General features: G+C 32.0%; 3 protein-coding genes across 6 annotated transcripts; 2 read left to right on the plus strand and 1 right to left on the minus strand.

Annotated features, from left to right (window-relative positions):
* Positions 1-136: 136 nt before the first annotated feature.
* LOC141449321 (pickpocket protein 28-like) lies at positions 137-26,957 on the minus strand. 4 transcript variants are annotated; one of them, XM_074118612.1, is made up of 11 exons: positions 26,486-26,957; positions 24,908-25,074; positions 23,666-23,899; positions 21,644-21,752; positions 21,023-21,195; positions 10,745-10,967; positions 5,001-5,271; positions 4,808-4,867; positions 2,112-2,238; positions 1,300-1,391; positions 137-355 (listed from the first exon to the last, which is right to left on the minus strand). In XM_074118612.1, exons 2-11 carry the CDS (start codon positions 24,979-24,981, stop codon positions 246-248), a joined length of 1,473 nt encoding a protein of 490 aa, XP_073974713.1. In that variant the 5' UTR covers positions 24,982-25,074; positions 26,486-26,957; the 3' UTR covers positions 137-245. The 4 variants fall into 4 exon arrangements, with proteins under 4 accessions (XP_073974713.1, XP_073974712.1, XP_073974714.1 ...); XM_074118611.1 differs by lacking the exon at positions 26,486-26,957 and adding an exon at positions 25,201-25,409; XM_074118613.1 differs by lacking the exons at positions 137-355; positions 1,300-1,391; positions 2,112-2,238; positions 26,486-26,957 and adding exons at positions 2,711-2,981; positions 25,201-25,421.
* Positions 7,415-8,935, plus strand: Polr1C (RNA polymerase I and III subunit C). Its single transcript, XM_074118622.1, has one exon. It carries the CDS (start codon positions 7,546-7,548, stop codon positions 8,542-8,544), a length of 999 nt encoding a protein of 332 aa, XP_073974723.1. The 5' UTR covers positions 7,415-7,545; the 3' UTR covers positions 8,545-8,935.
* Positions 12,586-20,723, plus strand: LOC141449320 (uncharacterized). Its single transcript, XM_074118610.1, has 6 exons — positions 12,586-12,855; positions 15,009-15,093; positions 15,255-15,457; positions 15,738-15,887; positions 16,742-16,930; positions 18,626-20,723. The coding sequence occupies exons 1-6, from the start codon at positions 12,727-12,729 to the stop codon at positions 20,204-20,206; spliced, it is 2,337 nt and encodes a 778-aa protein (XP_073974711.1). The 5' UTR covers positions 12,586-12,726; the 3' UTR covers positions 20,207-20,723.
* Positions 26,958-27,100: the final 143 nt, after the last annotated feature.

Genomic DNA, 27,100 nt, shown 5'->3' on the forward strand with positions numbered 1-27,100 from the left:
TAATGAAAAACTGTCTTTTTTGCTATCTGAGCAATATTTTGTTTTTTAATTACAACTGTCAGGCCTCCATATCCTAATTTTTCCTTTCAAATCATAACATTCTTTGGCGAAACAAAGCAAGGCAATAATTATATTTTTATAGAAAAAAGATAGGAGAATTAAAATGCTTTTAAACTTTTGCATTGTATTTTAATTTTGATTTAAAATTATAATTTTAATCATATTTAATTCATCTCAAAATGATTTTATTTTCTGCAACCATCACTATAATGTCTAAAAGTCAAGAAATATATCACTTCGAAAACACTGAGACAGCTGAATCCAAGGAATAATCCTAAAAGGCCGCCAACATTAGCTAAAAATAGATAATTCACAAAACATCAAACTTAGATCAAATATTAATAAAATTATATTAATTTTTCTTTTCAAAATGGGAGTCCTTTGTGTACAACAATTTTTTTTTTTTCATTTATTTATCCTTTAAATTCAAACTATCTCCTATAGTCCTATAAATTTAATACTTCAGTTTCAATACAGACAAAGGAAGGGAACTACAGAGCGAACCGAAATAAAATAAAGACTTTGGTTAAGAATCTTCATGTCACATAAGATAATATACTTAAATGAATTTTGAAAGGTAAATCTGTTTACGTGACAGAAAAAAGTATAGAACATTCTGTCAGACTTATTAAAATATTTTTAATATTTACAAATTAAATATGAGCCAGCTCTTTAAGAGCTTTACATATATTAATACATATTCCACATGAAGTTCCGATCTTCAAAGTATTAGAATAAAATAAATAAATTTGACACAATGTTTACTAAACAAATAATATTAATTGTAGCAGCTCTTTTTTTCTTTCTTTCTTTACCTGAAACGTTTACTTTTTAGCTTTGTAGTAAAGATTTAAATGTGTACCTGGGAACGGCTAGATTGTACGTCATAGCTTGCTTGTTAAAGAAAAATGACTCCCTTGTACAAAGAAACAATATCTGCCTGAGACCCTCAGGCTTCGAAATAAACGATGATGTAAAATGAAATGAATGATATAAAATGAAACATGAAAACGGAAGTAGGCGTCTAGGTCTTAACTTGTGTTTGCCTATGGGGAAGCCAAACAAGCAGGAGCAAGCGTCAAGCAGTTCTTTTCAAGCTCCTGCTTGTGCAATAACAAGGGTGTCAGAACATGTAATCCGAAGTGTTATATCTAAGAAATTAGTTTGAATTAAAACCATGATCAAGGGATTAACTAGTTTTTTCAACTAGAAATGGATAAACATAATTTTTATGCCTACCAATAAAATCAGTTAAACTGATCATTAAGTCTCTCCTGGTTCCTGAAAAATATCTCCCTCTGTATTTCATGTAAATTCCTGTATAATGATTTCTGGAAACATAAACAAAATCAATTGTGTTATGAAAGAAATAATTATTTGCCTCGAAAAAAAAACCATTTTTTTCTTCCTGTTACCAAGATAAGACTATTATTAACAGGCAGAAAAACTTGTAAGATCTCTCCGAGAACGAACAAAAAATAACATTCAATATTTTTTAATTTAGATTACATAAGGACTTGAATTTGACAACTCATATTTCAGTGTACTATAAAATAATTCCTACATGTTAAACATTGAAATATTTTATTAAAGTTTGCATATCTTCATTTTTCTTAAACAAATTATATTGTGGCGTCCCACACTGCAGATATTTTAAGTTGCCAACGCTGGCATCAAAAAGATAACAAATGACTAAAAAAGAGACTTCCTATTCGGACATTTTCGATGGTTGTACCATGTGAGAGCACGCCCGCGTTTACGATTTTAACTGATCATTTTAGTTCTGTTAAGCTTTTAGTCCAAAGTTAAGAGTTATATTTTATTTATTGTACGCCTAAACTTACCGATTTCGAATATTTTATTTGTTGGGTGTTACTTGATACCTGTATAGTATCAACACACTATCATAATTTCAATGATAATAGACAGTGCTAGTTTCTTTCAAATCGATTTAATCAAAATAAAGCAATTTCTACCATCAATAACATGCACTGACTTGAGGAAATATTAAAATTTACCATTTAAGTTGACAATATTAGGCAGATACTTACTTGTCGGTCAGAGTTGAGTATAAAATATGCTTTCTCCAGTTTCTCTTAAATCTCAACGAAGAAGTATCATAATTAAGTTCTGAACAAGAGGGCAGGCATTTGCAAGATGATTTATCCCATTCTTTGCCTGTATTAGATTATTTTTTTAATCAAAGCAAAACAAAATTAATTGACAGTTAAATTATTTATACTTTATTTTGTATTTAATTATTTATATTTTCCTTCTTTTTGGGCACTCAGTATGTATTATTCTCTTATTATTTTTGCTTTGAAAATGGTCTGGAGCAAGTAGAAACTTTAGGTTAATGTCTGAGCAATCAAGCTGTATAGTAGATTGTTAACATTTTGGAGAGAATTTTAATAACTGATACGATTGTTGCCAAGTCAGGCTGCTTAACTACATTTAGTTTCATGACTCAGTGTATTTGTCAGCCTAATGATAATTAAAATAAATATTAAAATATTTGGTCTACATAAATATAAAAATGTCGATTTTTAACTAAAATATATATAAATCAAAATTATAAAGTAACTTTCTTAGAGCAATCACCATTAAGACAACCTACCCAGTGAGTAAGTTTTAATATTCTCTAATAAGAAATTCAGATCATCTGCGCTAACACCCAACGTGGAGAAAAAATCTGAGGTCTTCTGAGGACGCCGAATTGCCCCTTCACCTTTAATAAATCTACTATCGCAAGCTTTATCCTGCATTGTAACATCTAGTTATGAGGAGCACGTTCAATGGTCAATGAATTTGCGGTGTTTCAGGCTCCCTGCCACATAAGAGGGATCCAGCAGCTTCTACATTCTGTCCGGAGGCTCCAGGTATAACACGCATAGTTTTCAGAATAATGGAATTAGTCCATCCTGAGCAAAACAATACATTTGATAGTAAATGAATTTGTAGTTAGACTTTGAAATGACAAACCCCCTCACTTGGCCATTTAAGGAGTTAACAATCCTCAAAAGACTTTTCCCCAAATGCTTTCTCACTATTCGGACGTTGAGGGTAGTCTTCTGTTCCTACTGAAGGAGTAACTTCAATATGATTTATTTCACACTTATCGACACCTTTATTTATTTCAGCTTCATAGGTAAATATTGACTGAAACCAGAACTTTTGAATATCAACTTTTGAACAAGGGACCATTGTTGAAGAGGTGCTTCCCAATCGCATAAGAGCCCTTATTAAAAATAACTTATTAAAATAAAGGAATTTTAAAATTTATTTATTTTCAAAAACTTCAGATTTCAGGCTCTCAAAAAAAAATACACGTATGTTTAACCCTAGATTACATAAATAAACCAAAATAAACATTAAGTAACACACAGTACACAACTTACAACATAAAAAAGAAAAATTAAATAAAAAATTGAAATGAAAAAGAAATAAAAACAGAATAACAGATATCTACTAATCTAAGGAATATAAAAGAAAATTATACATATTCTGAAAAAAGAAAAGAAAGATACATAAATAAATAAATAGAATAGAAAATAAGAAAACTGAAAAAGTACCTTATTAGATGGCAAAAATGTCAGGAGTAAAAAAAGGCTGGAAAAGACAAAAACTGACGAAATCCGGAATAAAGTCGGTAAAATCTAAGATTTACAACTAAAAGTCCATAGATTAAAATGGAAGAGGACAGATCTTGTGATCCGAATGGAGGTTAAAAAATGGGCAAAGAGAAGAGTGGACGCCAAGGGTTCGGGAGAAAAGATGAGACCGACAGCTAGTGAGATGGGGAGATGGTGGACCACAGCAAGAGACAGAATTGTGTAGAATAAAATTATGAAAATTTATTACGAGTTGCAGAAAATAAAAGATTTATTAATGTAAAAAAAGTTATGTTTTAGTTAATCCTATTGTCAATTATGTACATAGCTCATTTTCTATATTTTATTCCAACTTTCATTATCAGTTCGCATATTTATTTTATACGTTTTCTGTTTTTTTACTCGTATTATGTTCTGAATGTATTCTTTTGGTTTAATTAGTTTATTTATATTAACTGTTATTAGATCCATTAAAAAGAATATGTAACACATACATTTGTCGGTAGTAGTGACCAAATTATATTAAGAGCAATCTACGCTATCAGATTTCTGACAAACTTCTGTTAATATTGTAATTTGAAATGAACAATTCTAATTCATAAAGCTCCAAAATGAGAGGCTTTTTCTCCGTAAAGGTTAATTAAAGCTTTATTAAATTTTATATAAATGGAATTTGAGATTTTTCGGTGATGGCTTAGCCATTTAACGACTTAATTTTTTAGGCGCCACGGTAGTCAAGCGGGACCTGTAAGCTAATATGTATGTGGTTCGATTCCCGGTCAAGGCCGTAGATTTTATTTAATTGTTAATAAGAGAAATTTACAGTAAAGTATGTTTGCTAGTCGCCTCCGTCCACGACATCTAATTGGGTAGTTGGACGTACAGCCCGCCTGAAAAAACCAGAATTACTTTACTTTGTTTACTTTATAAATAGAATTTAATCCAGCTATAAAAAGTTTAGACTCTTTTATCTGATGACTTTTGAAAAATTGTATGCAACGTTTCCTTATGTTTCTGGGTACTTAAATTTTAGAAATACTTGTTTGTACAATAAGCGAGTTCTTTAAATAAGCAGAATCTGTAAAAAAAAATATACATCTCATAAAAATGATCAATATTTAAATGTTTTTACTTACCAACTTTGGACTGTACACAATCAACCATTCCTGGACCACATACTTGAATATCTTGTGTACCTATTATTAATTTTACATTAATATTACCTATATTAATAGTACCTATTAATATTTTACATTTTCAGTACACCGAAACTTCGTTAATTTTTTTGAATATTAAGAAAAAATATTTTTAAGAATTGGTGTGACTAACGTGGATGGTAGAAGGCACGACAATTGCACATTTGTTCTGTGATATTGGCCTCACATTCAGCTTCACAGTTTCTTTGAGTATATATTTTGAAGTATTGTAAATAGCGTTCATTCTGAAAGTAACAACCTCTTTCATGCGCATTCCAACGATCAAGCCTTTTATCTATAAAGTGGATTTTTGGTGTAAGAGTGATAAGAAGAGTGTGGTCAGCTTCTGTGTACACAATTGGATGAGAACTACCGGGTATTTCCGCAGGATTATGCACAAAGCCCTTAAATAAAAAAAATAAAAATTAAATTTATTAAATTAGGAAATTTATTTTTATTAAATCACTTAATAATTAAAGTTTTCTCACTTTTGAAAACAATTCTTCATTAAATAATAAATTCCATGTAATATATGTATATTTTTTAAATGTTATATATTAGAATCAGTTTTTTGGAGGCTATCAATTCATTCTTCACGTAGGAAGAATTGGACTAGCTACATACTCAACTACCTTGGTATCCTTGCAGATAGTCAACATTCAGAACATACAAGACCTGCAGAGTTTATATGTACAACTGCATAGGTATAGGAACCTAACACAGGCTAGTTCACTATCACTCCCTCAACAAATCGAGAGGAGAATGACAATGATCCGACAAATTTATTAAACAGTAAGTGCAAAAATCTTACTAAACTTCGTATCGGAATAGTTAAAAAGCTTTAAAACGTATATATGTTCACTGAGATTTCTTAGGAAAAAAATCAGGGTAATGTTGGAGACCAAATAACATTTTATGAATTACTTTTAAGCTTATCAACTTCTTAGTATCTACTCATTGTAAAATACGGAGCAGTTAACAGTAAAAAAAGAATATGTAACACAAACATTTGTCGGTAGTAGTGACCAAATTATATTAAGAGCAATCTACGCTATCAGATTTCTGACAAAGTTGAGGAGCGACTTTAAGTCCAGAAGTTTAGGTTATTTATTTTAAATATTTGACAGCTTTTATGAAACTTGGATCCAGTTGAGTATTATGTATATTTAAGATTCAAATTACATATTAAAGTGTAATTCATAACACTTTGTTTTCAGGAATTTAAAGAATCTAATTTTCGTAAGTTTAACTTTAAAACGGAAGAAAATTAGTTGAATATTTTTTTATTAGTTAATTTTTTTTTTTCACTACATCCTCCCCTGATAGTCTATGACGAAGATGATTGTCTTCATTACTTGTTTATATTTATTTCAAAACTTTTGATGTCACATATTTAAAGAAAAAATTATTTTAAATGATGAATGTACGAGAAAAATCGTATGTAAAAAAAATATTTAATAAAGTCTTTTATTAGTAAAATAAAGTAATCGCCTGTTTTTTCAGGCGATGCTTAACGCCCAACTACCGATTAGCAGGTACTTTAATGATTTTTTTTTTCTAACATAAAAAGTGGCTTCACATGCAATTCATACTGGGGCTCATTAAATTATTATAACCGCCATATCATACCCATATTCCTCAACCCCCAATTCTTCCACTAATCGTAAATTAATGCGATCAGTAAAGAAGAAAAGAGGCCAAAGACCTGAGCAACGAAATAGCAGTTGTGAGTACAAATCCACATTAGTGATCTCAACACTAACACACAGCCCAAAAGACTTTATTATTATTACAAATATTTCCCAATCTATTCTCTGGTATTTCCTTCAATTTGAACAACCGGCTATTTACTTACCTGTACTTCTGCCTGCATATTCTTGAAGCATTTATAGTTTTCGCTTCAACGTAAAACGCTTCAAAAGCACCGGTGAAATCAGAATTTCATTACTAATTAATCTTAATTACAAATTAAAATATAAACGACTCAAATTTAATTGTGCTTCCCCCGGGTTATTTTGGAGAAAATGGGACAGTCTCAGTTTATGCTCTCATTGAAATTTAGAATTTGAAAGAAGGGCTTTAGTTGTTCTTGTTCGTGCTATAAACTTTTTATGGAGGAGTAACTGCTGAAAGTTTACTGCTTGGGTTGTAATTACTACATTTATAACAATAATTTGAATTCTAAAAAGAGACAAATAAAAAATAAATGATAAACATTCAAGGCTTGTCATTGTTATGCCCAAACTGAAAAACATCCCGATTATATTTTATTTTTTCTTCTGGACTAGATATCTTTACAATAAACTCTTTTTTTAAAGGAATACTTTCTGAGAATACTAAATTTCCGTAATTTACTTTCTCGCAATACTTTCTCATAACTTTATGAAAGAGAAATTAATAAACGAACATTAGTGTTGTCAGAACAAATAAACTAAATGAATAAACAAAATTATTTATATAAGCAAGAGATCTTCATTTGTAGATAAAATAAATCGATAAAATGAATGTATGTACAGGCAACGGCACATGTAGAGAGATAACACTTGGAACAGGTTATAAACCTACAGTTACCTACTTAGTGAAGTGAAATGTACACCAGGGACGAAACAAGTACGGCGTAAGTGATTGAACACATAGTATTTAGTGTTTCATTTTTTTTTTTAAATATCGGTAGTAAAATGATAAGCAAGAAAGACATAATCTATATGACAGAGGATGGTCTGAAGCCTGCTTCTCCTTCTTTCGACGTATGGACAGTAAAATCGTTTAAAAAAAAGTTAGATATTAAAGTCTTAAATTATGACGATCGAGAAATGGAATTTGATTTAATTGGTATATTTCCAGCATTAATAAATGCATTTCGCCGAATTCTTATTTCCGAAGTTCCAACAATGGCTATTGAAAAAGTGACGGTACATCAAAATAAAACAGTAATGCAAGACGAGATTTTAGCTCACAGGTTAGGGTTGATTCCCTTGAAAGCTAACCCACGGCTCTTTCAATTCCGTATGCCAGGTGACTCTGTTGGCACAGACACAGATACTTTGGAATATGAGCTAAGAGTTAAATGTGTAAAGAATCCTCATTGTCGTGTAGGCCACTACAGACCGGAAGATATGTATTTAGATTATCACGTCATGTCTAAAGACATAAAATGGGTACCTGTTGGTGGACAGAGTTCTATTCATAAGGCAGAGGATGTTAGGCCTGTACACGATGATATAGTAATAGTAAAAATGAGACCTGGACATGAACTCCACGTGACAATGATAGCAGTAAAAGGAATAGGCAAGGATCACGCTAAGTTCTCGCCAGTGGGAACAGCATCATATAGGTTGTTACCTTATATTGAGCTATTGGAAGAAGTAGAAGGGCCTTTGGCCGAACGACTTAAGTCTTATTTCTCACCCGGTGTGATTGAAATAGAAGAAGTGAAAAGCAAAAGAAAAGCCACTGTTAAGAACTCTAGATTAGATATGTGTTCCAGAAATGTACTTAATGACAAAGAACTAAAGAAAAAAGTTGTTATAGGTAGGGTCAAGGATCACTATATATTTACGATAGAATCTGTAATAGGGGTTCCACCAGATGAATTGTTTAGAGAGGCAATCAAAATTATGAAGAAAAAGTGTACTGATGCTCTTTTAGAATTGAAAAAAATGGACTCTAAAAAGTAACAACTTTTAAATTAAAGATGAATTTCGTTTTAAATGCTTCAATGAGAACCACTTCTATTTTTAATAAACCATTTCGCGATTTGCAAACGAAGATTGCTTAATTGTACACAACAAAAAGATATTTTTTCTCTGAACCTTACAATATATGAAGCTCCTTTATGAAGAATCACAATATCTTTGCAGTTATTGTTTTACTTATTTCAGTCAAAGATGTAAACTGACGGCATAATTCATCCGACGCTCTACAATTTTCTACAGACATTATATTTAAAGAAAGTGGAAACTTAAACTAGACATTGCGGGATTTGTCTTTTTGAATGTAATTTTTTTAAAGTTCATAATTACATCTGTATCAAGTACATATTATTCTCAATACAGTTATTTTCAAATATTCCAGAAGTTATTTAAATTTACTGAAGTTGTTATTATTTGATTAAAGGGATAGCCAATTGTGCTTTTAAAGTTTTACCTGAAGTTATTTGACAATTTGGCTACACCCATAACCATTTATTTCCGATCTGTTGGATGAAACAGAAAATGCCAAACCTTCATAAAGTTTCAAAATAGTCGCCAAACACTGATTCGTTTATTTTTATATATATATTAACCCTCTCATTCTTGGCGCAAAAAGTATAAGATAACCGCTATCTCAAAAAAACGGTTGAGAATCAGGTTGAGTTCTACTTTCGCCAAAATTTGTCGTAACACATCACTTCTCTCGCTATATACCTCTTTTTAGGAACATTAGAGTTCCAAAGGCTCTTAAACGTCAGCTTAAAGTTTATTATCTGGGTAAATTAAAAAATATGAATATATTTCAATGCAAATTTCCTAAGTTATTGTATAAAATCAAAAATGAAATTAATAATATATTTTTTAAGATTGATTATTATTGGGTTGTCTGGAAAATAATGCAGGATTTAATGTATTCTTTAAAATACCCCTCCAAATAGTAAACTGTTTAAGTTTGTTGAACTTCTGACTTTTATAAATGTAAACACTTAATAATCCTCTTTCAAACAAAAATATTTGTTTACCTCTGTAAAATTTTGCTACTTGGAAATAATTCAGTCTTTAATAAGGTGTCAAAGCGTGATTTTCGCATAATTTTGTTTACTAGTTCAAACTCGGCCGGAGCGGGGCCTAAACAGCCAGAAATATCAACGATGTCTGGGGCGAAGGCAGTATAAGTGAGTGACTGTTTCGAGAGGGAGATTTGAAGACAAAGAAGGCCGTGGAAGAAGTTCTGCCCTTGATGACGATGTTCTGCGAGCTTTGGTGGAAGAAAATCCCAGAACAATTGTTCGAGAACTGGCAGGGAAACTCGAAGTCAGCAAATCAACCGTTGATGACTATCTCAAGGCGATTGGGAAGGTGGAAAAGCTTGAAAGTTGGGTTCCTTACACATTAAACGCCCGCCAAAAACATCAGTGGTATGAAATTTGTGCTGAACTTCTTTGCCGAAACAAAGCGATCCTTTTAACTCCAGAATTCTGACTTGTGAAGAAAAGTGGATCCTCTTCGACAGTAGCAGACGCTCAGGACTGTGGCTTGACAAATGACATTTTCCAAAGCCCCCCAAATCATCAAAAAAAAGGTGATGGTTACTGTTTGGTGGGCTTCATTTGGTCTGATTCATTACAGCTTCTTGAATCCTGGCGAAACCATCAATGCCGAATCGTTTTGTAAGCAAATTGACGTAATGCATCAGATATTGGCAATAATGAAGCCATCTTTAGTCAATCGAAAGGGGCCCACTATGTTGCATGATAACGTTCGGCCACATATCTCACGCTTGACTTCCCAAAAATTGTTGTAGCTAGGCTATGAGACTCTGCCACACCCGCCCTACTCACCGGACCTCTCGCCTACTGATTACCATTTTTTTTTTTTAGATACCTGGACCGCTATTTACAAAATAAAAAATTTATTGACCAAAGAACATTAGAAAATGCGTTTTCTGAATTTATAAATTCTAAGGATTCCAAATTCTATACAGAGGCTATGGAAAAGTTACCCACACGTCGGCAGAAATGGAGACTAATTATAACTGTTAATAAAAACAGTTATAAATGGTTAATTTTAATTTTTTTTCTTTTAGAATCATAATCCTGCATTATTTTCCGGACAATATTAGCGGCTCTCAAAACTAACAAAAGATAAGAAAATAAAAAATAAAATAATTATAACTTTAACTTACAAAAAATCCCTTTCCTCCTGAGCTGCAGCTTCCGTCAAAACTATCTTTTGGAATCGTTAAAAAAAACGAAACTGCTGTAGTTAACGATCCTTCACCAGCAATCCATGGGGGTGTTTCAGCATCCGAAGAATTATAAGATGGCTGTAAATTGCCTTTAAAACTTGTATCCGGGCTCCAAACGTTCTTTCTTCCTCCAAAATATTTGTCTCCCCAACTGTAAGCACTGAAAAGAGTATGTATCATTTTTTTGTCATCTCAAATGATTACAATGGAATCCCGTCTTTAAGAAAGTCAAAAGTTGTGTTACAGTTTCTGCTATTTTGACTAATTATTAAAATACTCAATATTTGGAGTAAAATTTATAAGATAATGAATATATTGATTGTTTTTCTAGAACACATCATCTAGTATCCATGACTATTTTATCAAAAAAGTCACAGATGAAATAAGAAGAAAAGAAAAACCATATTCGCAAAGACGGTAAAAATAATGAAAGACAAGATACTTAACTTCAGTCCATTACAATAATAGCCCTAGTTCTTCCTGGAGGATCTGGGAGGTTATCAGATGTTAGAGGAGTGGTACTGTGCTTATAATCCTCTTGGGAGAGCTTTGTAATGAATACTTGGGAAGGCAATGGCTACACGAAGTTACCCTTTGCTGCCGGCTCTAATGTCTTTTCCCAGAACTTTTTTATAGTACCTGTGAGAGTACCCCGAAAAAATTTTGGGGGTGGAAGAAAGATCAGGGAAAGCAAGAGAGGATATTAGCAAGGTGGTAGTATTTTCTCAATAACTGTGGTACCTGTTACAGATGAGTTATGCTTCAAAACGGATTAGTTGTGTAAGAAGGGGTATACATTTTTTATTGCTATATTTTTGGAAGGTCCAAAATATGTATTAATGAAGCGAACGTAAAGAAAATATCATGAATTCACATTCAGGAAAACGTTATTGCTGGACTATATGAATAACTTAACACAAAGACTGAATACATAAGTTAGTTTTTTTTTTTTTTTAATAGTGCAACAACTATAATAACAGATTTTACTTCTATGTTACAATGGTTATTCAGCTTTAGAATTCGAATATATTTATATATCCCTTAAGAGGAAGATTTTTTCCTGGCGCATTGAAAACTTCCATCGGTTCATCAAATTTGCTACATTAAAGAATATCTGTACCTCGGAGGGAAAAGGCACCATGTCACAAAAAGTAAATTTTACAGGGGAGCCAAATAAAGATATTTTTCCAAATTCATTTTTTGTTCCACTTTTCCGGTTGTACTCTTTCCTGTACTTCTCACCATAATTATTACAGTTGGTATGGCCACTTAACCTCCCATATTTTAAAATATTTTATTTTGATCTCCATTGTGAAAAAAATATATGCCCATGTAGTGCCTTTTACCCTTAAGTAATAAGTATCATGGCGCTTTTTAAAAATACATAAATCGCTTAATAGTAAACATAGGACATAGTGCTTTACACCTGTAGAAAGAGCAACAAAAAATTTGTAAAATGATGCCAAAATCTGAAAATCGAAAAAAATGGACATGGTGCCTTTTCCCTCCGAGTTACAGATATATGTATATTTCCAGACCCACTTCCCAACGAAAAAATTATATATGGAATTAGTCTCGCATATAGGAATGAACTAAATATCTAAAATATTTAAAAAAAGTAAATTTATTGCTTTGTTCGCCATCAGAACCTATGCTCAGTATTAACCAAAATCCATCTAGATTTTTTTTGGGAATTGAAAAAAAAGTTAAATCTATATTTTGTATTAAGAGATATTCGGTTTGTTGTTGGTACGTTGTTACTACACCTGGGTAGTCTACTCTACTACAATTAGTAAACATTGAGTAAACAAACGGCTATCAAGAACGATGTTAGGAAGGGGGAAGTTCGTTGTTTTGTAATAATCAGCCAAGTTTTTAAGTATTTTATTAAATACCTAGTACTTGCTAATGGACAAGAAATGTCTTTGTGTTTGAATTTAAATGATGTTGAAAACATTGATGGTATATATGCTGCCTTAAACAAATATGGTGTTTGTGTTGACTATGATGATGAAAAACAAATGGAGCTTAAGAAAAGGATTATTATTGTAAGTAAAGTATTCTTTTTAACCACGAAATGCCTTTGACATGTTTTTCAAAAGCTGTAATGTGAACATTCAATAAGTGCTAGATAATTCGATTATATATGTGATATCACATTATTTTAAACGTTATTAGAAATTTTTGTTCTTAAAAGTCTACTGAAGTGTTCTAATTATCTTAGTAGACAAAGAAATTGTTAAATAATTAACATCAACAATTTTATTACAATATTACAATTGATTATTTACTCCGCATTAAGTGTTTAATTATGTTTTTCATTAAATTTATCCTTTAGATATCTGTAAGTGAGCAAACGCTTGATTGGAGAAACTCTACACCTATCATTTTCGATTCAATGCAGATTAAAGCGTTATCTTGAATTGTTTCTTTCATGATTAACTTAAACCATTATAGGTCTCAACCTATTCTGGCAAAACAAGCATTTCCGTTATCTTTAGTCAATTTTTCAATTACTTCCATTGAAGTCTCGTGGCTCAGTAGCCAAGTTATTTTCTATCCTTCTTTCTATGTTAATTTCCAGCCATTCTATCACTTAGAGTTCCAGCACTAAGTCACAAAATTACAGTGCCCCTCAGATTGATTATCTTCCTTCCCTCTTCATTTATTTCCTCAATTGTTTACTAATATGTCTTCATAGCTTCTTTAACAAATAACTTTGAAACATTTATTTTTTATTGGCGAATTTTTAGAGGATTTAAGTCTGATCTGAACAAAAAGATTAGCACATAAAGTTTAATATATACAGGTTGAACCAGGTCATACTTCAGAATTTAAAGACATTTTATTTCTCGTTATTTCTGTTCTTTCTTGAGCTATAAACTGTCCAAAATTAAAATATTTTCTAAGCCATATGATTTCTTTTAAAGTTCTCCAGATAAATGTTTGGACCTGATATTAAGATGATATCAAGTAAGGCTTAATGGAAGCTGATGGATAAACTTAATTAATAATAAAATATTTCGTAAACTCCTGAATATTTTTTGCATTTTAAAACTAAACTTAAATGTTTGTATTATTTACTCTACATCTTCATTTTAGTTAATTAATGCAATTTTAATTTAATCAATCTAAGCAAATCAAAAAATTTAGCTCAAAAAGTCATAGAAGAAAATAACTTTGGCAAATTAGTAACTTATCTTTGTTTAATACGTATACAAAGATATAATTGAATAATTAAGAAAAAAAAGGCGTTCAATGATTAGAGAACTAGCAGAAAATGCAACATCAAAAATGGTTCAAGCCAGGAAAACTCAGAGAAAACTTTAGCAGGAAATTTTAAAGTTTGCAAAATAAAAGTATAGATGGATAGATTCTAGCAGGGTGGCCTTGAAAGCCTGCGCCACCGCGACCCCATGGATTTATTGTGGCTCCTACTACTCGTAGAGCTCACTCTCCAGAGCCGTTCGTTTAATCAGACTCTTAATTCTGGCCTTGGTTTTTCCTCCCCGAGAAGTAACATCCTTAGCCAGACAAGCCCTTCGCACTGACACAACACGTGCAGTGCTGTTTCCTTCTCCTCGTCTCAGAACCTACAAAGGCTGTCATCTGCCAGGCCCATGAGGTGTATGTGCTTCCTCAGCCAGTTCCTATATTGGTGAGAGTTTCTTGCTGTTGCAGGATTATGCTCGGCCCCATAGAGCAAGTACTGTGATTACACCTAACAATTGAGGTTGGAATTGAGTGCTTGGTGTTATGACCAGCTCAAAGTCCAGATTTGAATCAGATTGAACACATCTGGGACATACTTAAGCGACAACTGCAGAACCTAGGTCTTTGAAGAATTGAAAACGGCTGTTCATGATGAATGGGAAATTATTCTTAATGATTTTATCAAAAATCTTTTCCAAGGACTGCTGAGAGTTTAACGGACGTGATTCATGCCAGAGATGGAAATACTCGGAATTGAACAAAAAAAGGAAGTTTTTTATTCATTTACTTGAAAATTGTTTTTTAAAATTAGATAGTAAACTCTTCCTTTTTAGATGACTTATTTGCACAACCAAACCTATTTTTGGCATGCAATATATGGATATGGAACATTAATGCATTAAAAATTTAAAGATGGCGTGTTAATTTTGTCCATCAATGTTTTGTTCTGGTGCGACATGTATAATTAATTATCTTTTCATCTTTTCAGGGTAAGGTAGTACATAAATATCCAATATATCGTAATTCTAACAAAGGCCATGTTAATGATTGTTTGGTAATTATGCTGAAGAAAGGTATTTTTTCGTTATTTGTTAATAAAGAATTAAGATTATTTCATTTTATTTTTAGCATTTTAGTTATCATTCTGTTACAGTAATTTCTTCATTTTAAGAAAATGTTCTTGTCATTTACACACTTACTATTCGTAATAAAACAATGTGTCTTTTGTTGGTAGCTTATCCCAAAGAATGTTTATACCAAGGAGGAAGAGTGTTTAGATTCCTGGCTTTAGGTGATATAATATCGTATTTGGTCAACATTGAAGTAAATACTTTTCTGGCATTTTGGAATCCCAAGATGTTTAGAACTTTTGACACAAATGAGCCTTCATTTTCCATTGGTCCACAAAACTCAATCGTTTGGTTAATTCCAAATATGGTGAGTAACTTACTCTAATATTATATGTAAGTCATGAGAGTGTTTCATATCAGATTTTGTTCGTTTGTTTAATAAAGAATTGTGATGTATATTTTATTAATTTATCACATTTTGCTGAAATCCTTTTTGAGAAAGGATTAGAGAAAACGGCAGATTATCTAATATAGGTAACACTTTCCTTGAGGATTTTAGATTTTGAATTGTTTTTTTATAACCTTTCACCATGAAACTTTAATGTCTACAAAGTAGAAAATATTAAAACTCCGCTAAAATTTCGCAGGCCGATTTTGTAAACTATGATGAAAGTATTGAAAAGGATACTGATTCAGGTCTAACAAATTCACCGGAAAGAGAACATATTACTGTACAGAGAATGTGTACTGCCGGACCGTCTCACTCAAATCACTGCTGTTCTCATTCTCCTCAGAAGGTAACACACTACTTTTGGTTTTATTATTATAAGTTTAAAATAAAACTTACATTTGCTAACTGACATTTCACCAGTTAGCAATAACAAACATTTGATACAGATTTTCTTGAGAAATTGGGTTTGGCCCAAATTGTGCAATTTTTCTCAGCTTCATTTTGTACGTGTGTGGTAATCAGTGTTCCCTCTAATTTTTTGTGACCTGTGTGCACACTTTTTTAAGTGTGTGCAGTTTTTCCCAAAATAAACAAATTTTGTGCAGCAATTTAAAAAAGCTCATATAATAAAAAAAAAAAAAGACAATACAAGAATAGTGTGAATATTCAGCCAAATTTTGTTCCTAATTAAACGCATTGACTCGATCTTACAGCATACCATTTGTACTACATACAATACAACGGAACACAATGAAAAATTACCCTAAAATCAAGTCAAATCATTAGATCGTGAAGACAGAATTTAGCTGATTACTGTGGTTTCCCTTTTCCATTCAAATGGAAAATAACAAAATTTAAATAGGGTGAAAAAATAGTTGCCAGTTTCAGTCATGATATATTTATTATGACGAGCTTTCGACCTAGGGTCTAGGTCTCATCTTCAGGGCTAGTTTACAAAGTAATATTTTTACACTGTAGGGTTGGTGTGTCTTCTGTCTTGTCTGTTCATGGAATCTCATCAGCATATCCATATGTTCCTGCAACCGGTTTCTTTGTTTCGTTTTAATCAAAAAATTTTTGTGCGCGCAAATATTTTTCATGTGCGCTATGTTTAAAATTTATGTGCGCGCGCACACGCGCACGGCTTAGAGGGAACACTGATGGTAATATATAAAAAATAACTGGAAATATTTGTTCCAGGAAACCATTTTATCTTACAACTGTAGGAATAAGAATGGCTTACTACTGGAAGATCTTACACGAAATTTGTCTTCGAACTCAACTGATTTAAATAGGAATACTGAAAATCGGAGGACAACTGAAATTAAAAACAAGTATACAGGAGGTTATTTTCATATAAGATCGTGTTGTGCGATTCCTTCTTGCGAGGTATTTTATTATTTTGTTATTTAATTGCTTTTTTTCTTAAAAGGAAACTGTGAGTTATTGCTTGCAAATATGTTTTTTAAAATAGCGTTTTAATAGAGGTAGACGACTGGTTCCCAACGAGATGCCATATGCGGTTGCACATATGGCACACGGAACATGGTATGTTACGCGCTAAAATGTTTGAGATGGGCTTTGCAACAGATCCGTATTACGCGTGCGGAGATCCGGAGACGGCGGAGCATGTTGCCTTGCGCTGTGACCTGTATGACGATTTGCGCTGTATTGGCGGAAGCTGGGGTTCTCGTTTTGCGTGGCTGGGGACGTTTTCCTCCTGTTATTGCAGAACGCGTCAGTGTATGCCGCTTTCCGGGATTTGGCGCAGGCGGACTTTGACAGACGGATGAGCTTGGTGGTAGGCAGATGACGTCGGGGATCTGGTTGGTTGGCTGATTGTTAGGGGTTTGGTTCGTGTGTGTTTCCGGGTTTGTGTGGGGGTGTACACGAGTGTGTGGTTTTATTTAATTATAATTGTATAATTGTTGATAATGCTTCTGTAGTTGTTGTTCTTCTCTAGTGTTTGGCGATTGTTTGTGGCTGTTGGATTTGTTGACGGGATTTGGTGTTTTGTGGGGCCATTGTGTGGACGTTTAGTTGAGTTGTGAACGTTAGAAGTGTGTGCATGGGGCGGGACCACCAAAAAAAAAAAATGGTGTCGCACCCTACTTGCTCTGGCTTGTCCTATTTAACCTAACTTAGATAGTGTTAATGGCTTAGTTGACATGGAGTATTTCGGTTTTAAGAATCTATTATAGCCCCAAACTCTGCTTGAAAGAGTGTGGCTACTTGCCCAAAGCATTTTCAGTGTGAGTTTTAAATGAGGCTATAAATGCAGTATACTAAATAAAAATCACTCTTTCCGCAGGTCCTTCTGATCGATCCTGATCAATCTGGTGTAATATTCGAAAATTATTATGAAACCATTAATGGGAGTCAAGTGCCGTTAAGGATTTGTCGAGGAGCCGAATTTGAATGCCTTCTAGACTAATATGTCTAATTTCGATCGAGAGAGGGTAGGAGTTTTGTGTATAAAATAAATGCCTTGTTAACGTGAACCCAATGGTCAAAAAAAACTTTAACAGCTTCTCCTCTAAAATTATGTTCAAATGCATCTAGTGAGTTCTTGGGATTACTTGTTGTAAGGCTAATTTTGCACCTTATTCAAACAGAACTCAGAGGTATCAAAGTGACAATCATACGCTTCTCAAAGCGGAAACATAAGATAACAATGAAATAGGGTATAAAATACTTGATGAAGTCATTTGGTCAAAAGAAAAAGATAAATAGGCAAAATTGGTGTCAACCTAGTTTTTAAACTTGGAGGGCGCGAAAAACGGCTGACATGTTGATCAAGCAGCAAGTACAGTTCTTTTCTTAGGCATTCTAAGATTAATCTTGCTTGAAATAAAGTTTATAAAATTAGTTTTATCTCAAAAAGTTTTTTATGTTATACGTAATTATATTTAAGTTCATTTTATTTATTTATTTGTTTTAATATTTGCATTTCATGTTCCTCTGTAATTCATTTGTTTTTTTATTTTAAATTTTAATCTAGTTTTGTTGCCTAAAACTTGACCAATTTAAATTGAGCTTTAAAATTAAACTACCTAAAAATGAGGTATATTTTACCTTTTTCAGAAATCAACAGCTGCTGAACTAAAAAGAAAAAATCCACAACGTGATGGTAATTCGAACAACAGAAGATACTTCTTTGGTAAAGCAGTAAAGTGCAATAATGAAAAGGAAAAAATTACCAATTCTTCTAGTAATGAAGAAGGTAGCCGTAATGATGCAGTTTGTAATACTGTGTTTAAAGTTATAAAAGGACATGATACTTGTGAACAGCCCGGTGGTGAGACTTGCTGCGCAAACTATTATCGCAGCAACATAGTCGATAAGAGAACAAGAGAACCCTTCAATGAGGAACCGAGATCTAGCTGTTATTTAATGAAAGTCAAAGGTTGTTCTAGAAATGAAGAATTATTGGATAAAAAATATAACTCTTCTAGTGCTGAACGGCAACAAAGATTAATATCCGAGCAAGTTAATACTAATAAATCAACTTATTTTTCACAAAAACATTCCATGCAATTTTCACCCTCTAAAAATGCAAATACGAAAAATTTTAAAAAACAATGTATTGAAAATAAATCATGTTCAAGTAAATCGAATGTAATTAAAGACACAATGATAGAAAACGTCATTTCCACAAAACTTGCTAGAAATAAATTAGTTGGTGTAAATGAAGCTGAATGGAATTTATTGGATAAAGTTTTGACTAGAAATAACATTATAATAAAGAAAAAAAGAAAACTATTTTTCGCTGATCCTCATGCATCAGATGCCCTAATTGATGTTAATACTTCAATTAAGAACAAAAGAAATTGTATTGGTATTAAAAATAAAGATATGCAACAAATACAGGGGATTTGTAATAACGATCCAGTGCCATCAAGATTATGTCGGAGAGATGTTGAGGAAAAATTTAAAAAATCTGCAAAAAATCAAATTAAAATATCCTTTGACCAAAGTAGTACAAATAGTGCTTTTACCAAAAATAAATTGTCTTCTGATGAAAGTGTTTCCAGCTCAGATTCAGATAGTGGTTCGCGTATTAAAAAAAAAATTCTTAATGATAGACTTTTAATAAGAAGAAGAAAAAGATGTAAAAAAAAATCTCGAAGGTCAGAAGCTAGAAATGATACTACTAATACGTCATCTTCCGAAGAAAAACTATCGTTTAGAGATGAACAAAGTGATTTGCGTATTGTATCTGTGTATACTTTAACCGGTGATGATGAACAGTTACTTAAAAAGTATTGTTCATTAGGCAAGAGACTTCCTAGTCAAAAAGTAAAGGATCTAACTTCAAAATCTCATTTGACTAATTTTAAAAGCGGTTCGAAACGTATTATTCAAAAGAATAACAGTGATAACAAAAACACTAATTATAAGATGTCAAAAATAGAAGTAGTAAAGATTGCAGAAATAAAAAATACAAACCCGAACTGTTCAAATAATGCAAGCAGGGCGGAAAATAGTAATAGTGTAATAGCGCATGGTAAGGATTGTCTCAATAATAGTTCAGATGATACTAATTTATTTATTGCTAATTTAGGTAATCAAGTAAATAATAAACATAGTCATAGCCTATCTTCTGTTGAATCCTCCTGTACAAAAGTGCTTAACAATTCGAGTGATAGTAGTCAGTCAGAATAACCGATAGATTTTGATAAAAAACTAACTTGGAGAAAAAAATTGTATTTTTTTTTTTTTTTAATATTTAGGACATTGTAATAAGTGATTTCATGAGCATCATCTAACAGAGTTTGTTCAAATTTACTCAGAACTAAGGTGAGAAAAAAAAGAAAACCTTTTTATTACTATTCTTGAACCCAGACAATCCACTTGAAACTTTTATAAAGAGAAACTCATAGTAAGTGAAATTTAAGAGAAAGCATAGCGGATTTACTTCTTAAATTAGCAATCAAAGATATCCTTGAAATTGAACTAGTAAATGTAAGTTCAGTAGAAGCGCGCAGACCTGGTATGTTTGTGATTCTAGAATGTTTTACCATTTTATTATTTTCTTCCTAATGCTGTCAGCACACTAAAGAGGCTATGAAGCCAAAAACACAGACTAAAAGAAAAATAATAGTATTATATGTTAATTTACTGGATGTAATTTTTTTAAACAATATTTATTAATTAAAATAATAAATTGTATTTAAAGATTTTTTGTTTTGTTTATAGTGAAACCATGTTATGTAAATTTTGGGAGATTGTTATTAAATGCTTTTCTATTTTTTGTTACTATTTTTCATAAAATTCTTTAGAAACTGAGGGAATTTTTCTTTTCATTCGAGACTAATTTCAATATTTGGAACTCACTTCCACTTGTTCACATTAAGACAATGAAGTGCGTGTGCAATTGGGATTGCATTTATAGGTTGATTCATTCAAGAAACTTTTTTTCTCTTCGATTGATTTTAACTTTCTCAATTAGATTTAAAATAGGAGGGTTTGGTTACTTACACAGTGACATTTGGAAGTTTGAATATTTGATCCTGGGGTAGCATATTAAACGTTAAACAAGCCCCAAAATAAGTTACAGTTGGTTGAAAGTATTGACAAGCATTTTTTAACAGTCCTCCAGTCCACACTACGTTCGATATTAGTTTCTTACAATAATGTTCCCCATTAATGGCCTGAAATAAGTTAACTTTTATTAGAAAAATAGGACATTCAAATTTGGCAAATTTTAAAGAAAAGCTTTCAAATGACTGATTGAATTTTACTGGCCCTTTCCCATCGTATGATAGATTAAACAATAATCTTAATTTACAATGTGTACACGTAAATAAAAATATTTGACCCAGTGCACATTAAACCTTAAGATCATATTGGTGTAGTTATTATGTAGTTTTAGATACCTAATTAATAATAAGTAGTTTTAAAATTCGGAGTTTTTAAAAAAATTTATAAGCTAGACTCTCGAGATAGTCAGCAAGAAAAACTCATGTGAGGGATTATACAGATTTTAAGGAAAAAAAGAGGATTGGAATAAAAGTTGCTATCTGTTTGTTTGCAATACCAAAAGGCAGTAAGTTGAACAAATGTTTCTTAATAAAAAACATGAAGATGTAACTAACTAACGTTCATCATTTTGTGAATGAATTCTGGGTTAAAAGTTTTTAGATGATGATTTTTCATGGTGAAATCATGTAAGTGGCAGACGATCATCGCATAATTGTAAGCTTCATCCCTGGAAACAAATATATATATACATATAATGCAAATAAAAGAGTAAAAAAAGTTACTGAAAGATACTAGACAGTTTTTCCTGTAACAGTATGTTTACTGACTTTCAATCAACCCTTAACTTTTTCTACATCCTAATAAGGAGCGAAGCAGTATCACGAGGATAAAATTCTCAGGATTTCCTTAGAACTTTATTATCAGATTTAATCTTAATGAAAATTCAACAATTTTAACAACAAAGTTGCAAAAAAAGCTTTGGCAACAAATAAGATTATTTGAAGATTTTTCACAAGAAACGTACTTCAATAAATTTAGATTACTGAAATGAATTATCTAATAACTATTCTTCTATTACTCTTATTTAATAATTTTATGAAATTCACTTTTTCTTTTTATTTCTAATTTGAGGTAAGTTAATAATTTATTAACGACAAAATTATATCAGCTTCCAGAAGTTCTAAGAGTTCCTAGCGTGCAAGATCTTCCATTGCAATGTAACCCATCAGTAATGTCTAGCATTGTTAGATTGAAGGGATCACTTAGAAGGGCACAAAGGCCATTAATATTCCTGAGTTTTGTTCTGATTATTGCTTCACCGCCAGCTGAACAGAAGTCGAAAAATACTTTACTCACCAGATAAATATAACATTTTCTGCTAAATAAATTATTTCTTAACCATTGAAAACCATGAAAAAACATTACTACTAACAGTGCAATCATTTTTTATCATAACATTAACGACCAACAAAAATAAATTTTAAAATCTCTTAATAAATTTCATTTACATTAATTTGAAATTTTCTTCTTCTTTTGTGGCTCGACGTTCTTTAACAGGTCCAAGGCCTCCTCCGATACCCTTTGCCATTCCTCCCTTTCCCTGGGCCTTCACTCTACATTTTTTGACATCCATGATACTGAGGTCACCAACTTCCTGATCCGCCCATCCTAGTTCGGTGGGCGTCCTCGGGCCTTCTGCCTCTGGCTTATCTTCTGTCGCTAATCTCGGACCACGGCTGCTCACCATTCTTATTACGTGGCCAGCCCAAATGAACCTTTCTTGCTTCACCCTGGTCTGCCTCTACATAAATTTTTCGCAGCTTCTCGTTGATTAGCAAACGCCCTATATCGCACAGTGGCGACTGTGCATTGTCATACAGTGGTCCCCATATCCTAGGGAGGACTCTTCTGTACAGACACCCAAGATTAGACTCTTGGGATTATTCGCAGTTCCAAGAGATAAATGATCTTGCAAACTAGGATTGAGCTTTCAGCAAAGATTTTAGTGATTTCAGCTTACATCCTGGTCGAATTTACCAAAACCAAGTGATTTTAGTTTTGAAATGTTAAAGAGACAGGAGGGCGATTTGAAAGCTTCACTTTCAGACTGCTAGATTTGGAATATGTACTATCATTAATCTAGGTGACCCTATCAAAAATACCCGTTTGGGCGTTTTCCCTACAAGGGAGGGGAGGCTTTGTGTGGGTGATCACCTGGGTAAAGTGGAACCAACCAGTTCAATAGGCCTTTGGGCGTAAAACAGAGATCCACTAAAGCGGGGGCGGTGCCTGGTGAGAGGTAGTAATTTTGGCTTACTTTAGTGTGATGGTGTGCAAATTTATTTTCCGAAATAAAAGAAAAACGGTTGAAGAAAATCCTAAAACTCAAATTTATTTTGCTGAAAAGCACTTTCAGCTAACATGAAACTGCAGCTATTACAAATCCTCCTGTCGCTTCTCATATATTAGGTATCTATTTTCAGTTTAGCGTGCTGAATCTTTGTTTTATTTGTTTAAATAAAGTAGTAATAATGTTTATGTGCTGATCAAAAAGATAACTTGGCGCTAATCTTATATATAAAGAAAAAACTATTCTAAAAAGAGAAAAAATTAATTAGTATAAAATTTAAATTACTGTACCGTTTTACTGTTGAATTAAATGGCTCTTGAATGGCCCAACTCAGATTAAATGTTGTACTCAAAATCTGACTGTCAGGGCACAAAGTGATTGCAGGAAATGGTATCTTAGAAATTGAAGTGAGAATTGGTTCCATACTGATTAATACAGGATTTTTGAAAAAACGTTCTATTTGATCGTAGACCACCAACGTCACAAGACAATAAGCTGCCAGAATTGCTATTAGCCAATAAACTCTGTAATGATAACAAAACTGACGATAATCTTATAATTGGTTAGGTTTTCCTCTCACTTTCAGTGAATAATTAATTTTCTCAATTTAAATCTGCTAATATGAAATATTAAATTTAAGAAGCTAGTTTTTAGGGCATCGTTATTCTAACTAAAAATAGATTTTCGTGTTGAAAAGTAATGAATGTCTCAAGATCTCAAAAAGCTGTTATTACTATTAATATGTAACTAATTTCATTTATTGTTTTATATCCTTTAGTGCATCAACTTATTAAGTAAAACTATTATTGTAATGTATTTATATTCATTGTTATGAGTTACGAATATTTAACCAGATTCGCATTTTCTCGCAAGGCTTTACAATTCTTACAGTTCCATTTTTAATGTTTTTATTCTTTAGAATGGATTATTTGAAACAATTGCGATTTTAGGCTTTTAGGATTTTATGGTTACATTATATTTTAATCTACTCCACACTTTTTTTTTTTTTTACTTTTAAACGTTAAAAATTGAAAGCCAAATCAATATTATCTAATGGTCCTTCTTTACCAAAACATAAACCATTCATTTCATTGTATAATCAGTTTAAAAGTTTAAGTATTGCCGAAGTTGCTCATCAGAAGTAAGAAAAAAGCGACAATATTTCTTCCAGGATCTTAAAATACAAAAATGGATTTTCGGAAGCCTAAGTGAAGTTTTGAGAGTTGGCCAAAATTATTATCTTTAGTAGAATTCAAGGAAAAAACAAAAAACAATCCTAAATTGAAAAATTGTTCAAAACTCTGATTTTGAAGTTTTCAAAAAAATTTCTTTTTTACGTCATAACATTAAAAGAAGAAGAAGAAAAAAAAAAATAAGCATACTGATAATTGTGTGGCAAATTTTTAAAATTTTACTGATGGGGAAAAATCCGTAACCGATTAAGCAAAAAAAAGTTAACCTTGGAGGGAAAAAAAAGTATAAATTGTACAACTTTAATAAATGCCAATAAAATTACTGAAAGAACTATGAACCTTTCATAGTTCGGTCTGCCGTCTTCTGAAACATATCTGAAGCCATGTAGCGTTGTTGCATCGCAGAAATTCATAAACCCATTTAAACATTTGCGCCAAAAACATGGAATATCTTTCTTGTCTTCTACTTTGTTGGAATATTCAGGAGTGAACTTGAAGTGATAAAACTGAAAATGCAACATAGTGTAATAAAAAATAAGTTAACAATTATAAAAATAGATCCAAATTGATAGATACAGGGGACCTAAATGACGACATTAAAAAAAAAAACTCTAATAAATGTGTAAAATTACCCTTCCAGAACCAGAAATTTGGTATGGAAGAACTTTAATTGTGTGGGCTCTTGATTTCAACATGGCTTCAGTATCACTACAATAATATTGTTCGCTGAAACAAGTTTTCAATACAATCCATTAAAAATGGTTAATTTTTTAACATGCTATTCCCCACGTTAGCTATTGATGAGTTTTTAATAATATACACGAGTAATGGATCAAATGTTTACTGATAAAGATAACTTTAACTTTTTTAAAACTCTTGATTATTGGGTTGGTAAATTGATACTATCAGTACGATGGGGCAATGTTACAGGTTTTATTGTGGTTGGCGGCGCCAGTTTGCACTTGTTTAATTTCAAGGAACTTATCAACTCATCTTGGATGCTTTTCACATTTAATTTCAAAAAGAGTAGTACTTAAATATTTGATTAAATAAATATTAATAAGACGTCAATAAATAAGATGGTTGAGCTGAGCATTTTTTGTTTCTGAAAAAAACTAAGTTTATGGCAGAAGATCGCCCTGAAGAGGCTAATATAATTTCATATAATTAAGACACTATCTAGTCAGTTTGGAAACCTCTCTACAAAGAATAGGTCACAACTGCGGTTTTGTGGAATTATAGCCCAGGGATACTTGAAGCTAAACTTCGTATTTACACAGAAGTTAGTTAGCAATGTGGTTCCGACTGTGAACAGCAGAAGTAATTCTGCTTTCTTATTTCATTGGGCTAAAAATTAGACGGATGTGTACAGCCTCCCCCAGTCTTCTCTCTCTCTCTCGCTGCCGCCTTATATTTCTAAGGCTCCTACCCCACTTTATCGAACATCTTAGCGCAGATATTCGATCCTTCTTCCGCAGACATATTTTATAGTAGTTCATGTAGGATCTCCTCTTTGCCTACATTTGTCCGCTATTCTTCTTTATTGAAATGATCTTGCAATGTTCAGTATCGGGGCTCACATTTCACTGTGAATCTTCCTTCCCCAAGTAGGACTCACATATCTTGTGCTTGAATATCAATAGGGACATCACCTACCTTTATGAGTGCGGGCAGGATCACATATTTGAAACTAGAGTTGACGAATAACTATTTTTTATAATAATTTTTTATCTCCTATTTTTTTCTCAGGTTAACCGCTTAAGCATGAAATACATTCGAGCCGCCTTAAAATGAACACTCTGTATAATTTCAAGACGCTCATAGACGGATTATTTTAATCAGTATGTAAAAAGTTGAAACTAATACTTACGGAAAAATACTTAAAAAAATAAAATTAAAAAAGGAGAAAATACTTACGGTGTAAAACAATCTAGCCAAATACTTAGAACATTAATTAAAAGGCCGCAACAGCCTAGTAAGGGAGAAGTGCGTTCCACCAGTCCCTTCATATTTAAATGCGAACGACATTGTATGCACAGGGCAATTTCAATATAATTATACAATTGAAAATAATATTTTAATAATATTTTAAATATTTTAAAGTTCCAAATTTAGAAAATATATAGTAATATAATGTGCTGTATGTTGAAAATCCTTGAGTTGTAGCAAGAGAAAGTCCCGGAAGTGTTAATATCAGATACATTTTTAGAGTCACGCTACGATTTTATAACTTTTTACATTATATTATTTGCTGCTGAATATCTAATAACTTTTTGTAATTTGCTAATTAAAAAACACTTTGTGGAATTAAACTATTGTGAAAAATGATTTTGGGGTATATTGAGGTGCGGTCATAAATTCAAAAACAAATTTTGATATTTCATTAGGTATGAAGTAACAAAATTTGTCTTTGAATTTATAGCTGCACCTCAATATTTCCCAAAATCATCAATCAACAACGGTAGAAAAACCGAAACCATCATTGTGAAAAATGTTTATTAGAATTTGTAGTTCCATTGAGGTTGAAGGCAA

This window comes from Rhodnius prolixus, unplaced genomic scaffold (assembly GCF_049639745.1).
Source record: "Rhodnius prolixus isolate KJV_2025 unplaced genomic scaffold, Rpr scaffold_2, whole genome shotgun sequence".
Classification (NCBI taxonomy): Eukaryota; Metazoa; Arthropoda; class Insecta; order Hemiptera; family Reduviidae; genus Rhodnius; species Rhodnius prolixus.